This window comes from Balaenoptera borealis (genome assembly GCF_965194805.1).
Source record: "Balaenoptera borealis genome assembly, chromosome: 14".
In the NCBI taxonomy this organism is placed as follows: Eukaryota; Metazoa; Chordata; class Mammalia; order Artiodactyla; family Balaenopteridae; genus Balaenoptera; species Balaenoptera borealis.
This window is the reverse complement of record NC_138875.1, coordinates 71,357,770-71,372,080: the sequence shown is the minus strand read 5'-3', so window position 1 is coordinate 71,372,080 and position 14,311 is coordinate 71,357,770. Positions and strand designations below refer to the sequence as shown.

The following is a 14,311-nucleotide window of genomic DNA, read 5'->3' as shown; positions in this document are numbered from 1 at the left end:
GCACACATCTGTGTCAAGGAATGCCTTTGAAGGGCACAGCCAGCTGCATGGCCAAAGTCAGTCACCACAGGTGTCTCTGAAGAACAGGAAGGTGAACAGCTGATAGGAGGACTAGTTGTGGGTCCCCAAGTTGCTTTGTCACAGAACACAAGTGGTTCCAGGCCACCGGGGAAGTTGCCAGGGTAGACTTAGAGTCCTAGCTTAGACATTAACAGCAGCTATGGTGACCTGTTATGGGAATGCTAACCATACTCTGGGTGCTGTATGAGGTGCCTTACATGATCTCTAACCCTGACCACACCCTGCAAGGTGATAGGATTATCCCTGTTTCACAGACTAGGAGACTGAAAAGCAGGGTCAAGTCACTTCTGCAAAGTTGCCCAGTACACACATGACGGAGCTGGGATCTGAACCAATGTGCACTTGCACCTGACGATGCAGCACGTCCACTAAGCTGGGCCTCGGGGTTTGCATCTTTGCATCTTTGAAAACACGGAGGCTGGAGCCCTGAGAGCTCGCGTTCCTTCTAGTGTTAACACCTGCTGACACTCCTCCTTAAGCCCAAGGACCCAACAGTTAAATGGCACAGCGACTCTCCTCCTCCGCTGAGTCCACAGCAGGCTGGTCCCCAGCAGACTCTGCCTTTTAAGAAAAGAATCCAAAACACACTCTGGGAAAGTTAAGGTGCGACTCAAAAGAATCCCACCTCAGGTTCTCAGGGGGCCACGGCCACAATATCCTCTCCCCAAAGCCAAGGCTTTTTCCCAGCTTTCAATTTTTTAAAGTTTCAAGTGAAAGTTAACATCTATCCTGGCTGTAGGCCAGAGGGCATCCAACTCAGAGGTGGTGGGGTTGATGGTGGAGCCCAGACCTGGGGTGGAGGCATCAGCCACCACACTCGCCCGGTCAGTGAGCAGAGCTGAAACCCTCCAGCCCACACGCCTTGACAACCTCCAGAACTTTTCCCGAGCACTACGGAGAGCCTGGGTGTGTACAAAGTGGACCAAACCCTGATGGTCAGTTCAGTGGGCAGCTCAGATCCAAGCTGAGGCCTTTTGAGTCAGCAGGGAACACACCGGTTAAAAAAAATAATACTTAGAGTCTCACAAATAACTTTTTTCAAGATCTGGGTCCATATTCCTTCTTTGCCATTTACTATCTGTGTCACATAAAGCCAGTTACTTCATGACTCTTGAGCCTCAGTGTCCTCATTTGCACACTGGTGATGATGAGAATTAAATCACGTACAACTGCCTAGCACGAGCCTGGCCCACAGCTGGTGCCCATGAAGTGTTCACTTCCCCACCTCCGTCTTTAACTTGAGAACACCAAGGGCAAAAGGAGACAGACCCCTTGCCCTGCCATGCCCAAGCAATATGGACCTGTTTCTTGGCCCAGAACCAAACAGATTTCTGGAAATAGAGACGGTTCCAAAATGAATTATTCATCTAGTCCATTAGAAATCAATTGATTATAATCAATTCCTACCAATTAGGAAATAGTTACTGTGCATCTAGGGTGTGCAAGACCAAATAGGCAAAGTGCTGGGAGAAGCCAAGTGAGATAAGACAGAGGCCTGGCCCTCAGTCACATGCAAATTCTCCAGACCAAATGTTTACAGGTAAAATTTCAACCTTATGTGGTAAAAGCAGCACACAGCCACAATTACAGTGGATTTACACAGGTTAAAGAACAAGCCCTCCCATGTCCTGGTTGAGGGCCTGGTTGGATGCTCATCCTTAGCCTCTGAATGAGCAGGAAACTATTGGGAAGAAGCTTCTTCCAGCCCCTGCCTCTGAGCTGTGACCGGGGTGGACGGGAGAGCGGACAGGTCTCTGCCCCTGCCTGAGAGTCACCACTGGGGATGCTACGCCTCCCCCAGGCCCAGGGGCTGCGGAGAGAACAGGGGCCTAGAGACTCCGGTCCATCAGAGCCCAGCGTTCTACCACCACAGACCCCTTTATTACTCCTCCTTCCTGCAGACCCTGTAGACTGAAACAGGCTGTCAATTAAGCTGTAATTATTTTGGATATGTTGTTATCCTGTTTGAAAAAATTAACCAAACACATAATGAGCCTCTGATCAGCAAGAAATAAGTGCTGCAAGAGTGCGTTGATTCAGTTCCAACCAAAAGCCAAGAAGGCTGTAATAGTTTCAAGCAATTTGTGCCGTCGTGCTGCAGTTAAGGGTAGAGCCTCCGGTATTTGGAAAAAATGGAAAAGAGCTTGTGTGTCTCTGAGGAGGTACATAGGTTGCGGAGTTCGGAACCATTCACCTCATCCAAGTCCTTCATTTTTCAGATGAGGAGAAAAAGAGTCCCAAGGTGGCTGCCAAATGTTACTGCTAAGCTGGGCTGGGTTAAGAATAGTTTCTCCCTTTAAACATGGGTTGCTTTAGAATACAAAGATGCACTTGTTTTCTTTAAGAGACAATGTGTAAACCCAACCCATTAAATCAATGTTGGGCATTAAACGGAAAAGCTATAAAAAGAAAAATCCTTTAAAGATGTCAGACAGAAGTCACTCCTTGGGCTTCCCTGGTGGCGCAGTGGTTAAGAATCTGCCTGCCAATGCAAGGGACACGGGTTCGAGCCCTGGCCTGGGAAGATCCCACACGCCGCGGAGCAACTAAGCCCGTGCGCCACAACTACTGAGCCTGAGCTCTAGAGCCCGCAAGCCACAACTACTGAGCCCACGTGCCACAACTACTGAAGCCTGCATGCCTAGAGCCCGTGCTCCACAAGAGAAGCCACGACAATGAGAAGCCTGCGCACCGCAACGAAGAGTAGCCCCCGCTCACCACAACTAAAGAAAGCCCGCGCGCAGCAACAAAGACCTAACACAGCCAAAAAAAAAAAAAAAAGTCACTCCTTAATTTACCTCTTTTGTAAATTCCAATTTGAGGTGTTTTCTTACTTGGGAGGACGCTTGTAACTGCATCTCACCCCCCAAGCTGGTGGCACCGGCAGCAGAAGACAGTGCCCTCTGCTGAGTGCGACCTGCCAGGCAGGGGTGCCGGGGGCACAGAAATCACATCTTTCATCCCCGGCTCCCTCCTCCCTCCCCTGCGCACCGTCACGCCAGATCATGTCCCCGTGGAATCTGGTTGTGTCACTCTCCTTGCAACCAGAGCCCCAGAACTCCTGTGTGTTCAAGGCCTGGGGTCAAGGACTTAATTTGTTCCATGAATCTGGCAAGGGTCGTGTTCAGGAACCCAGGAAGTCCAGTCCCTATGCTCTGCAGAGGAGGAAACCGAGGCCCAGGGAGGCGTCAGAGGGTTGCCATGAGGACATACTGTAGTAAAGGAGAGGGCTGATGGCAGAAGCATCTTTCTGACCAGGCAGGGACAGTGGTGATTGATGAGACTGCTACCTGGGAGAGTGGAGGGTCTGGGTGGTCCCTCCTGTGGGGCACAGAGCCCCATGTGTGGCTAGCTCTTCAGAAGTGGCTTCAGGAATGTGGCCTCCCATTTGGGGGAGGGGGCAGCGGAGAGGGTCTATGGCCAGTCAGTCAGTCGTGCCCCCCCCCCCCAACTCCAGCTGGCCAAACAGAGTTGGGGGGAGGGCTGTCAGGTTGCCCAGAGGGGCTGCGGCAGAAAAAGATAAAGGACAGGCAGACCTGGGTGGTTTCAGTGGCCTGGCCCTCAGAGGTCCAGGATGAGAGTTCATTATCTGCTCTAGTGCCTCAGAAGTTGTGTCTTGTCCCTGGAGATTAAAAGGGGCATGTGTTCCTGCTTCTAAGGGAACAACCCCTCCCCCAAGCTGCCTATCCAGGATTAAGAGTAAGAGGGATTAATGAGGCCCTGGCTTAACCCAGTGGCTACTTCAAACACTTGGCATCTTGATTCCACATGGTACAACTCAAGATCAATTCCCACTGGCTCTGCAGAGGAGAATCTCTGCCATCCCTTCATATGCCAGGCACACTACGGGGACCCTTTTTCTGCTCTCTCTCTGCTTCAAGAGGAAAGCAAACCTGAGAACGATCCTGTGGGGGATACATGCAGGGGGAGGTGCAGCCTCCTGAGGATGAGAGAAGAAACTCAGGAATATAGATGAGGCGGGCCAGAGAGACCCCACAAGTTAACTATGTTGAAACCAATTGCCACATCTGTAAAATGGGGATACAAAACGTCTTGAGGCTGTTGAGAGATCAAAGGATAAAGTGCATAGCAGGATGCCTGGAAGAGTCTGCCCTGAGGACCAGTTCCCTCCCCCTCCCTCAAATCCAGGGGTTTCCCACCACTCTACCAGGGTCTGGCAATTCCGAGAAACCGGTAATTCCGAGAAACCGCATGGTGTTCTGCTTTTCTGCCCAGGGCACAGCCACCTGACTACGTATCCCAGCAGCAGAGTTAGGGGCAAGGGGCTGGGTTGGGGAAGCCAGACGGAGAAGTCGACCAGGACCATGGGTGAGGGGGAGGCAGACCTTGGAACAACAGGCTGCTCCCAAAGAATGAAAACAAGCCCCACCCCAGCCAGGAATGGCTCCATTCAGGAGGGACCCAGAGGGCCAGAACCCCCCTGGGGAGTTTCTGTTGGAGGAGGGGTGGGGCAGAGAGCAGAGAAAGGCAGGTCGGAGGTAGAGAGGAAGTTTCCACATCTCCCTCTGAAAAGCCCCACAGAAGCTCAGGCCTGGGGACCTGGCAGGCATGGGGGCCAGCCCCACAGCTCAGGATACTCCAAAGCCAGCTGCCCCAGTCTCACTTGCCCAGGCCTTTCCCCAGCAACCGTACTCATAGGGAGCACAGGAGCCCTTAAAGGCCAGAGGCAAAGGTGCCTGCCATTAAGAGAACAAACGTGTATAATGAGAGTGCCTACCGTGGACCGGGCTGCCCACACCCAGGCCTCGCCAGCTTCCATGCTGTTTGGCAAAACCTGCCCATCCTGCTTGTTGGGACAAATTCCTGGGCAGGCGGCACAGCCTGCAGGTAAGACGTGTGAGAGCTGGAAGAACAGCACCCTAGCTGTGCTCTTCCCCTGGAAGCAGTAACACCAAGGGCAGGCCGGGTCGGCGGCACCTCTCGGAGGCTCTTCCAGGTGTGTCTGGGAAGGAAGGAGAGGCCGAGCTCCCCAGGAGCTGCCTTCTGGGCCCACCCCTCACCTCCCATTCCCAGAACATGGGGGAAGCCTTCGCCAGCCTGGTTCTGCTTGGAAGCAGCTTCCACTGGCTTCTGCCTGACACACGGTCAAAGGACAAGTGAAATCTGAGAAGCAGATTCAGGGAGGCATCTGTCCTCCCCTCAGGACAAGGGGCCCAAAGAGGAGATGGGAAGGGGACTTGGAGCCCAACTCACCGGAAGGGGTCTCTGGAGGTGAAGTAAGCCTGGACGGACAAGTAACTCCCCATCTTCTTCCCACATCAGATACACAAGCTCAGCTGCAAACCCGTCTGGGAGGGCCTCTAGCCGGCAGACGGCCACCATGACAGGCCCGGGGCTCCGGCACCGCTGGCTGTGGGCTGGCTGCCCGGCTCACCTCTCCCTCTGGAGGGGCCGGAGAGGTGTGAGCGCTCCGGGCCCCCTGCCCCCCAGCAGAGACCCGCAGGGGCTCATGGCTGGGATGCTGCCTCCCAGTTCTTGGAGGCTGGATGGCCCCTCAGGACTCAGGAGAAGCACCTCTCTGCGGAGGCTACACACACAAGGATTCTTGGGCAGGGGCCGGTGACTAGCCAGGAAAGAGGCGCTGCTGTCAAGTTAGCCTTCTTCTCCAGCCCCACCCCTGCCGGGGGAGGGAGGGAGGAAGGGGAGGGGCTCCGCGCGGAACGAGGTGTGTGGTTGGAGCAGCTATTAGGAAACAGACCTTGCAGGCAAGGGGTGGAGCTGAGCTGGAGGGAGGCTGCAGGCTGGCGCCGCAGACAATAACCAGGACTGGCTGGGTGTCCGTCCCTGAGCTCGGGGAAGGGCAGGGCAGGAGAGGGGTGAGCACATCTGCCCCAAGTATCCCCAATCTGATGAGCTGCCCAAAGGACGGTAACTCTGCTCAGAGGTGAAGAAAAGCACAGGAGACCAGCTCCAGGCCAAGCCACACCCCCTAAAGGGGGGGCCCCTCTGGCAGGAGAGGTTGGTCCAGAGACCCAGGTCCAGAGAGCTGCCCTCTGGGCTGTCTGCTCTGGGCTGGCATCTACTTGGTGCTGGCACTAGGGTCCCCATTCATTCCTTCCCTCTGCCTGGCCTGGAAACTGCCACTCCACTTCTGGGCAGAGCTGCACTGCGGATGAGGAAACAAGGCCCATGGTGTTAACTGACGTCTGCTGTTTCTCTGTGTGGCAAGCGCCGTATGACACTCTCTTATTTCTTTGACATGGGAGTTATCTCCACGGTATACACAAAGAAAGTGAGGTACAGAGAGATTAGGTAACTTACCCGAGGCCAAAAAACTAGTCAGTGGCAGGGCTGGGATTTAAATGCAGACTCATGTGACTCTAGAGCTGGAGGTCTCAGCCCTGAGCTTCATTCTGCCTCTTCAAGGGGAAAGATCTCTTTCAAAGCCCTCCTGCAAGCAGGAGGAGCACAGAGTCTGGAGCCCAGGTCACCTGTCCCCCCTCTCTCTCTTTCTTTCTTTCATTCATTCATTCCTAGAATGCCAGCCATCGGCCTCAGCAGGCAGTGGTGCTTATTCCACGGTGTCCATGGTAACCAGGCTTCTCAAACTGAAAAACAGGGCATGATGGAGGACAAGGCCCACGGTGTCTGTGGGGATGATTGGCCAGGTATCTGGAGTGGGGCCTGCCTGAAGAGCCCCAGCTGCAGGACTGACCAAACGAGGGCCCACCACTGGGAGAGCCCCCAGAAGAAGTAGGCACGTCCAGACCTCATTGCTGGACTTGAGGGAGCGACACCAGCTCTCTCCCACCAGGCACACACTCCTCTCCACTGAAGTCACCCTGTCACTGTGACAGGAAAGCCTGTGGCGAAGGTGGTGGCTGGGTGTCAAGGGAGCCTTTTCCCATTCCTCTACTGACTGGGCACAGGGATAACAACGAGTGTGATAAGAGAGGGTGTTTGCAACCTGTTATAAGCTAGCATTTATCGAGTGTTTGCACCCTGTTATAAGCTAGCATTTATCGAGACTTAGGACGTTCCAGGCCCCGTGTTAAGTGCTCTGCATCTGTTATCTATCATATTTAAATGGCCAATCTACAGGGTAGATGTTATCACCCCCATTTAACAGATGATGGAACTGAGGTTTTGAATGGTTGTGTCACTAGCCTGAAGACAAACAGCTGGTAAGTGGGGGAGCTGGGCTTCAAATCCCGTAAGAGCCGGGGTTGGGACACTTTTTCTGTAAAGGGCCAGAGAGCAAACAATTTAGGCTTTGCAGGCCTACACGAATACAGACTCTGTCACTGCAGCACAAAAGTGGCCATATATAAAATGTAAACAAATGGATGTGGCTCTGTTCCAATAAAACTTTATTTATGGACACTGAAATTTGAATTTCATGTTACTTTCATGTGCCACAAAATATTCTTTTGCTTTCCCCCCTCAACCACTTAAAAATGTAAAAATCACAGGCCATACAAAAACAGGCGGTGGGCTAGTCTGCTGACCACTGCTCCACAGGCAGCACACTCAACCACACCGTTTCCGGCCTCTAATCATGAAGACCAGCCTTTGGCATTATTGCAGAACTCAGCCACGTCTATCTCCTGCCACACAGACCCCACATTCCAGCCCCAGAGGCAGCCAGCAGGCAGTGAGCACTGGAAGAGCACTCACCCTCACTCACCCTGTCCCAAGCCCTACGCGCAGCACTTATAAGCATAAGTGAATTTTAACCCACACCAGCTGGTAGTCCTGTGATCTCCCCCTTTTTACAGAGGAAGGAACAGAGGTACAGAGAGTTTAAATTCCTTGCCTGAGGTCACTCAGTTGTACACATGAGAGGTGAAGCCAGGATTTGAACCCAGGCTGTCGAACCTGAGCTCTACCATTGCTATGCTGGAGCCCAGCCTGGGCCCGAAGCCAGACTGTCTGGGTTTGAATACGACAAGGCACTGCACATAAGCCCTTGGCACAGAGTCTGGAACACATTAAGGGTTGATAAATGTTAGCTGCTAATATCATTAAGACTATTGTTACTACCACTATGGGCTAGCTATGTGGCCTTCAGCAAGTCACTGCCTCTGTCTCAGCCTTGGTGAGGTCTCTAAATAGCTGCCAGCTTCAATGTTTTTCAGCCCTATGAGGTTGCAGAGGGCTCCTTGTTTTCCTTGGGTCTCAAGTTCAGTTTAAACCTCTTGAGCTGGCCCTGAGGGGATCAGGATCCTTGCCTGGGGGCCACACAAGAGCCACAGAGGAGGTGGGGCAGAGTGGAAGGGTGGGGGGAACAACACACAGGATACCGAAAGGCCGGCCCAGCTGAGAGCTGGGAGCTCTCTTTCTTCCAGAGACACAGCCAACTATTTCTCACCAAAAATCTATTATGTTCCCCTGTAATTCGATCAGGCAAGAAGGGGGCCCCGAATTAAGTCTGGAACTAGCAAATTATCTTCTAATTGCACCCTCTGATTTCCATCTGATGAACAGAGTGTGGATGGAAGAAAATGCAAGCCACAAAGAGACGGGGCCAGGGAGCCCATGAGCATAACTCCTCTTGACATTTCACACAGCTCTGCTGTTCCAGCGGCGGCGGGTGCAGTGAGTCGGTGTCTAGGAATGCGAGCAGGAGGCTGCAGGCGCTCTCCATCCCCCCTACTCCCCTCACAAAGGACTCAGTGGGTGGGTGGGTGGGTGTGTGGGGAACTAGTGTAAGGACCTCTCAATGCCATAAAACTGCCTCCCCCTGGAAGAGGTGCAGCCGCCTCCCCCAGTGCTGACCTGAAGTGGAGGCCCCTCCAAGGTGGAGTCCACTTGACCCCCATAAATCCAGACCGCAGGAGGAACCATGAAGGACGCGAAACCACCAGACGTGAGAAGCCGCTGGCCGATCAGACACAAGCGTGTGGCTCCTCAGGGCCAACTTCAAAGGGCTCCAACCCCCCCAGAACTGGGAGGCGGGAGGTCACAATGGAGGCTGTACTTCCACCCCCTGCCCCTGGATACTGGTTCTGGGTGGAAAGCTGCTCTTCTAGGTACCAGAGCAGCTGGCACAGGATTTAGAGGCTGCGGCTGCCAGAGGCAACTGCAGGGATCCTTGGACTGGCAGTGATGGACGGGATAAGATGGCAGGGGAGGTACTAATCTCCTGCACATTTCACAAGTTGGAAATCTGGCGGAGAGCCCAGCAAACCGACTCCTTGGAACCAGCTGAGACACTGGGCTTCAAGGCGGCTGCGAGGCTGGCAAGGACAGCCTTCAGGGCCAGCGGCCCCAAGTGAGTGCTCTGGGGAGCAGTGGTGAATGAATGAATCATCCCAACCTCTTCTCAGAAGGCAGCTCTGGTCGGATAACCTGAAGCCCAAGGAACTGTGTCCGTGTGGGGCCCTCTACTGGCCGGGAGGACTCCATCCAGGGACGGGAGCTCGGGGACCTTGGAAGGGGAGCGGCGTCATCCCCATCTGCTGTTTTTCTTGCCTCTGCTCCCCCTCAATTCCAGCTCACTTTCCATACTACAGCAGCAGTCAGATGAGGGTCCCAGCAAGTCTACTGCTAGAAATTTTGCCCAGAGAAATATTCCTACAAACGTGCCAAGACCTGTGTCCAGCATGGTTTCATGCTGAAAGATGAGGAACAATCCATGTGTCCATCAGCAGGGGTGGGCTACATGCAATCTCACTTCCATGTGACAGAATACTACGCAGATGTTAAAAATAATGAGGTAGGGGTCTCCCTGGTGGCGCAGTGGTTAAGAATCTGCCTGCCAATGCAGGGGATAAGGGTTCAAGCCCTGGTCCGGGAAGATCCCACATGCTGTGGAGCAACTAAGCCCATGCGCCACAACTACTGAGCCTGCGCTCTAGAGCCCACGAGCCACAACTACTGAGCCCATGTGCCACAACTACTGAAGCCCGCACCTAGAGCCTGTGCTCCGCAACAGAAGTCACTGCAATGAGAAGCCCACACACCGCAACAAAGAGTAGCCCCCGCTCACCACAACTAGAGAAAGCCCACATTCAGCAACTAAGACCCAACACAGCCAAAAAAATAAATTAATTAATATTAAAAAAAATAATAATAATAATGAGGTAGACCCTAGGGTCCTGAAACAGAAACTGTCCTGGGTAAGGAATTACGTGAAAAATCCAGGCATCAGAGAGAGTGTACAGTATGAGCCCACCATTTCAAAAGTCTATGCGCGTAATCCTTAGAGACCACCTGGTGGACTCTACCATGTGGCTGTCGGTTTCTCTTCAGGGTAGTGAGACAAGCAGCATGGAGGAAACAGCATTCATTTTCTACCTTTTGATATTGCTTACATTTTTTCTTACACTTAAGTGCTTCTTTTTAAAATGATAAATGGACAAAAACAAACAGAAGTCCTGGGACCTCCCTGGTGGTCCAGTGATTAAGAATCCACCTTCTGGGCTTCTCTGGTGGTGCAGTGGTTAAGAATCTGCCTGCCAATGCAAGGGACATGGGTTCGAGCCCTGGCCCAGGAAGATCCCACATGCTGTGGAGCAACTAAGCCCATGCGCCACAACTACTGAGCCTGAGCTCTAGAGCCCGCAAGTCACAACTACTGAGCCCACTTGCCATAACTACAAAGCCTGCGTGCCTAGAGCCCGTGCTCCGCAACAAGAGAAGCCACAACAATAAGAAGCCCGTGTATCGCAATGAAGAGTAGCCCCTGCTCACCACAACTAGAGAAAGCCCGTGCACAGCAACAAAGAGAAAAAAAAAAAAAAAGCAAACAAAAAGAATCCACCTTCCAATGCAGGGGATACGGGTTCGATCCCTGGTCAGAGAACTAAGATCCCACATGCCGCAGGGCAACTAAGCTTGTGCACCGCCAACTACTGAGCCCGTGAACTCTGGAGCCCGTGCACCACACCTAGAGAAGCCCGTGAACCGCAACTAGAGAAGCCAGCTTGCCGCAATGAAGAGAAACCCACGTGCCACAACAAAGACCCAGCACAGCGAAAAAAAAAAGTCCCATGGTTTAGAGTAAACACCTCCTCACGTGTTTTTCCTAGTGCTCCTGTCCAGAGGCAAAGCCTGCTTGGGTGCCCTGCACTCGGGACCCCCAGGGCTGTCTCTCCGGCTTCCCTCCTGGGGTCACCACTCTGGCCACCTCCTGCCCCACTCTACTTCCTGACCCGGCCACGTAGGCTCTCCCTGGGCAGTCCCCAAGCCTTTGCTCCCTTAGCTCCTGCAGCCTCCTCCACCTCCAGCTGGTGACTGTCTCCTCCTTTTTTTTTTTTTTTTAATTAATTAATTTATTTTTGGCTGTGTTGGGTCTTCGCTGCTGCACGCAGGCTTTCTCTAGTTGCGGTGAGTGGGGACTACTCTTCGTTGCGGTGTGCGGGCTTCTCACTGCGGTAGCTTCTCTTGTTGCAGAGCATGGGCTCAGCAGTTGTGGCTCGCGGGCTCTAGAGCACAGGCTCAGTAGTTGTGGCGCATAGGCTTAGTTGCTCCGCAGCATGTGGGATCTTCCCGGACCAGGGCCCAAACTCGTGTCCCTGTATTGGCAGGCGATTCTTAACCACTGCGCCACCAGGGAAGCCTCTGTCTCCTCCTTTTTCCAGGCCCACCTCCAAAAGAGCACTCAGTGTCCTCTGGAAAGGGTTTCCTTGACGCATCCCCAAGCACATCACACACAGGAGGGGCTAGGAGCCCGTACCTGTCTACCTCCAGATCGAATACATGAGGCCCACACCAGGCCCACACCTGACATTTGCAGATGCCTAGTAAATGATTCAGGACCCCCATTACGAGCAACTTCTAGAGTGGTGATAACTAAGGTTTACAATGCGTTTTCAATTTACAAAGGGCTTTTATGCTCATCATCCAGGTTAGTCCCTGCAACAACCTCGAAAGGAGTACGTACAGCACAGACAGGGCAAGGGAAGCTGAGGGATGTTAGGTAATCCATCCAAGGTTACTGCGGGGAGGTGCAGGACTGAGATTAAAAGCCAGGTTTGCTGACCTCTAATCCCATGCCCCTTCCTCAACAGGAACCCTAATGAGGCATTCAGGAATCCAGCCTCTCCAACACCTACCCAGGGCCCCAAAGTGCTGGGTATGCTTAACTCCTCCATCTGATTTCTCTAGATTTTCTGCCCACATTCTTATTGTCAGGATATCATGAAAGCAAATGCCTTGTGGAAATCAAGAGGGTCTCGTGACCAACAACCCAGTGAAAACATGAAGTCAGGTCTAACAAGCCATGACTGATCCACCACTGCTGAATCCTCGCGATCAGCCCCCTTCCTAAATGCTCACTGTCCACCTATTCCATCATCTGCAAAATTCCACAGAATTCCACCAGAATTTGTCCACAAAATCCCATTCAGAATTCTGTGAAGGAGTCAAGTCAGAAGAATTCTAAGTTCACTTTTTCCAGGATCTCCTTTTTCCCTCCTTTTTGAAAACTGGGCCAGTTAGTGACCTCCATTCTTATTTCACTATTAGATCCCCAACGCCTGGTACACGGCAGGTATGGAACAAACTATACTTGGGGTATTACCCCATCTCCACGGTTTCTCAAAAGTAACTAACTGTTGCTGTGCCAATAAGGTCTCCCCGCTTTTTCTTCCTTCAAAATATTAGGAAATAATTTTTCCAGTCTGAAAATCTAAACACATTTCATGTGACTGGGTACCCTCATACATCTTGGGCTTTCTACATTCCCTTCCGAGTTTCAAGGGACTGGACTATATCTCTAAGGTTCTCTCCAGATTTCCAGGATACCTGATTAAGCTGGATGCCAAGGACTGTCTTTTGCCCCGTATTTGTTAACACGACACCACGTTCCAGAAGTCGTGGACACTTGGCTCCCTTTCTGTAAAACACTGACCGAATTCTATGAGCCCCGCACTGGGGTGGGCTTGTTCTCATACCCTTTCATTTAATTCTCATAACCCTGTGAGGTTGGGATGTCATCTCCTTGTTATGTATGAAGAACTGAAGTCCAAAGAGAAGGTCATTCAAGGTTACAGGTCTAGGAATTGGCAGAGCTGGGATTTAACCCAAGACTTTGGATTCCAGGTCCAAGACACTAAAGTTGCCTCAAATAACTATTCTATACTTGCTATTTGATTTACAGTGGTGTTTTTAAGTTTGGTCGAAAGAACTGCAGCATCGGACACCCCTGGGCAGCTTGCTGAAAGTGATGATTCCTGGACCTACCCCAGGCTGATATAATAATAATTGCTGAGAGCGAGCCCAAGTATTGCATTTTATAGAAGCCCCGGTGTTTCTGATGCAGACTGAAAGCTGAAACCACCGCTTTCCTCTTTCCTGTGTGCTCTTCCACTTGATTCCACTCTACTCTCACATGAACCCTGAGAAGCAGGCAGCACAAATCACTAGCATCCCCTTGTTACAAATGAGGAAATGACTGCAAGGCAGCTTGTTCATCTTCTTATTCTGGATGCAGCTTAAGTACAGAAATGTTTGGTGGTTGACATTCTGTACAGCCTTGGCTCGCTGGGGACTTCCACCCTCCTGGCGCTGTTCTTACTCATGTGTAACACACAGTAGCTGCCTCTGTCTTTTCCTCACTGACACCGCAGTGTTGCTCAAGGTACAGTGGGAAAAGGTGACTCCAGAATATAGGGTCTTCTCATGAAAAGGCAGCCTTTGCAACGGAAACAAGTTAACAAAACAAAACACAAGGGCTGACAAAAACAAAAACAGCCTGTGCTGCTGCAAGAGTCAGTGCTACTGATGGGAGCAGAGTGGGGCACCCTCTGTTCTAACCAGGATCACCACTGGGCCGCGTCAGCGAGGCAGGACCAGAAGGTGACTGACACGTAGAAGAAAACCACCCTAATTCAAACCTGGCTTGAGGTACTGGGAGGTTTTTCCTGGTAATGGGGAGGAGTATAGAGACAGAGAGCTTGTTAGCACCCTTCCAGCACTGCCCAAGCGAGGAGGGATTCTAGCCCTTGCAGGAAAACTACAAGGCAAATTAGCACAGTGGGCTGGGCAGTGCAGAAGGCATGCCATCCCTCAAGGCTGCAGCATTGCTGGTTTTAGACTCCAGAATGGCATTGATAGACAGAGGTCTCATTCTATGCCCCCATTTCAGAAGAAGAGCTCTTGCCTGGGAGAATACTGCAGAACAAAGATATGGGGATGATGTGCACTGGCAGGGCTTTATCCAAGTGTCAAAAGAGAAAGATGGTTGTTCGATAGAAACATGATTCGCCCAACAAGCACTGAGTGCCCGCTGCGTTCTTGGCACTCGGCCGAGCTCTGGGAAACA

General features: G+C 52.1%; 1 protein-coding gene across 6 annotated transcripts in view; it reads right to left on the bottom strand.

The window, feature by feature from the left end:
- Window positions 1-14,311, bottom strand: part of LOC309610337 (E3 ubiquitin-protein ligase RNF185) — an 88,903-nt gene that overhangs the window by 19,106 nt on the left and 55,486 nt on the right. Inside the window, exons 1-2 of one of the 6 annotated variants that reach the window (XM_082353109.1) lie at window positions 5,296-5,723; window positions 4,820-5,044 (exon numbers count right to left, since the gene is read on the bottom strand). The exons of 4 other annotated variants lie outside the window; for them this stretch is intronic. In XM_082353109.1, the coding sequence (XP_082209235.1) occupies window positions 4,820-5,044; window positions 5,296-5,348 (278 nt within the window). In that variant the 5' untranslated portion in view covers window positions 5,349-5,723. Of the gene's footprint in view, window positions 1-4,819; window positions 5,045-5,295; window positions 5,724-14,311 lie in introns of those variants that run through there. One more of the 6 variants, XM_082353110.1, reaches the window with a different exon arrangement.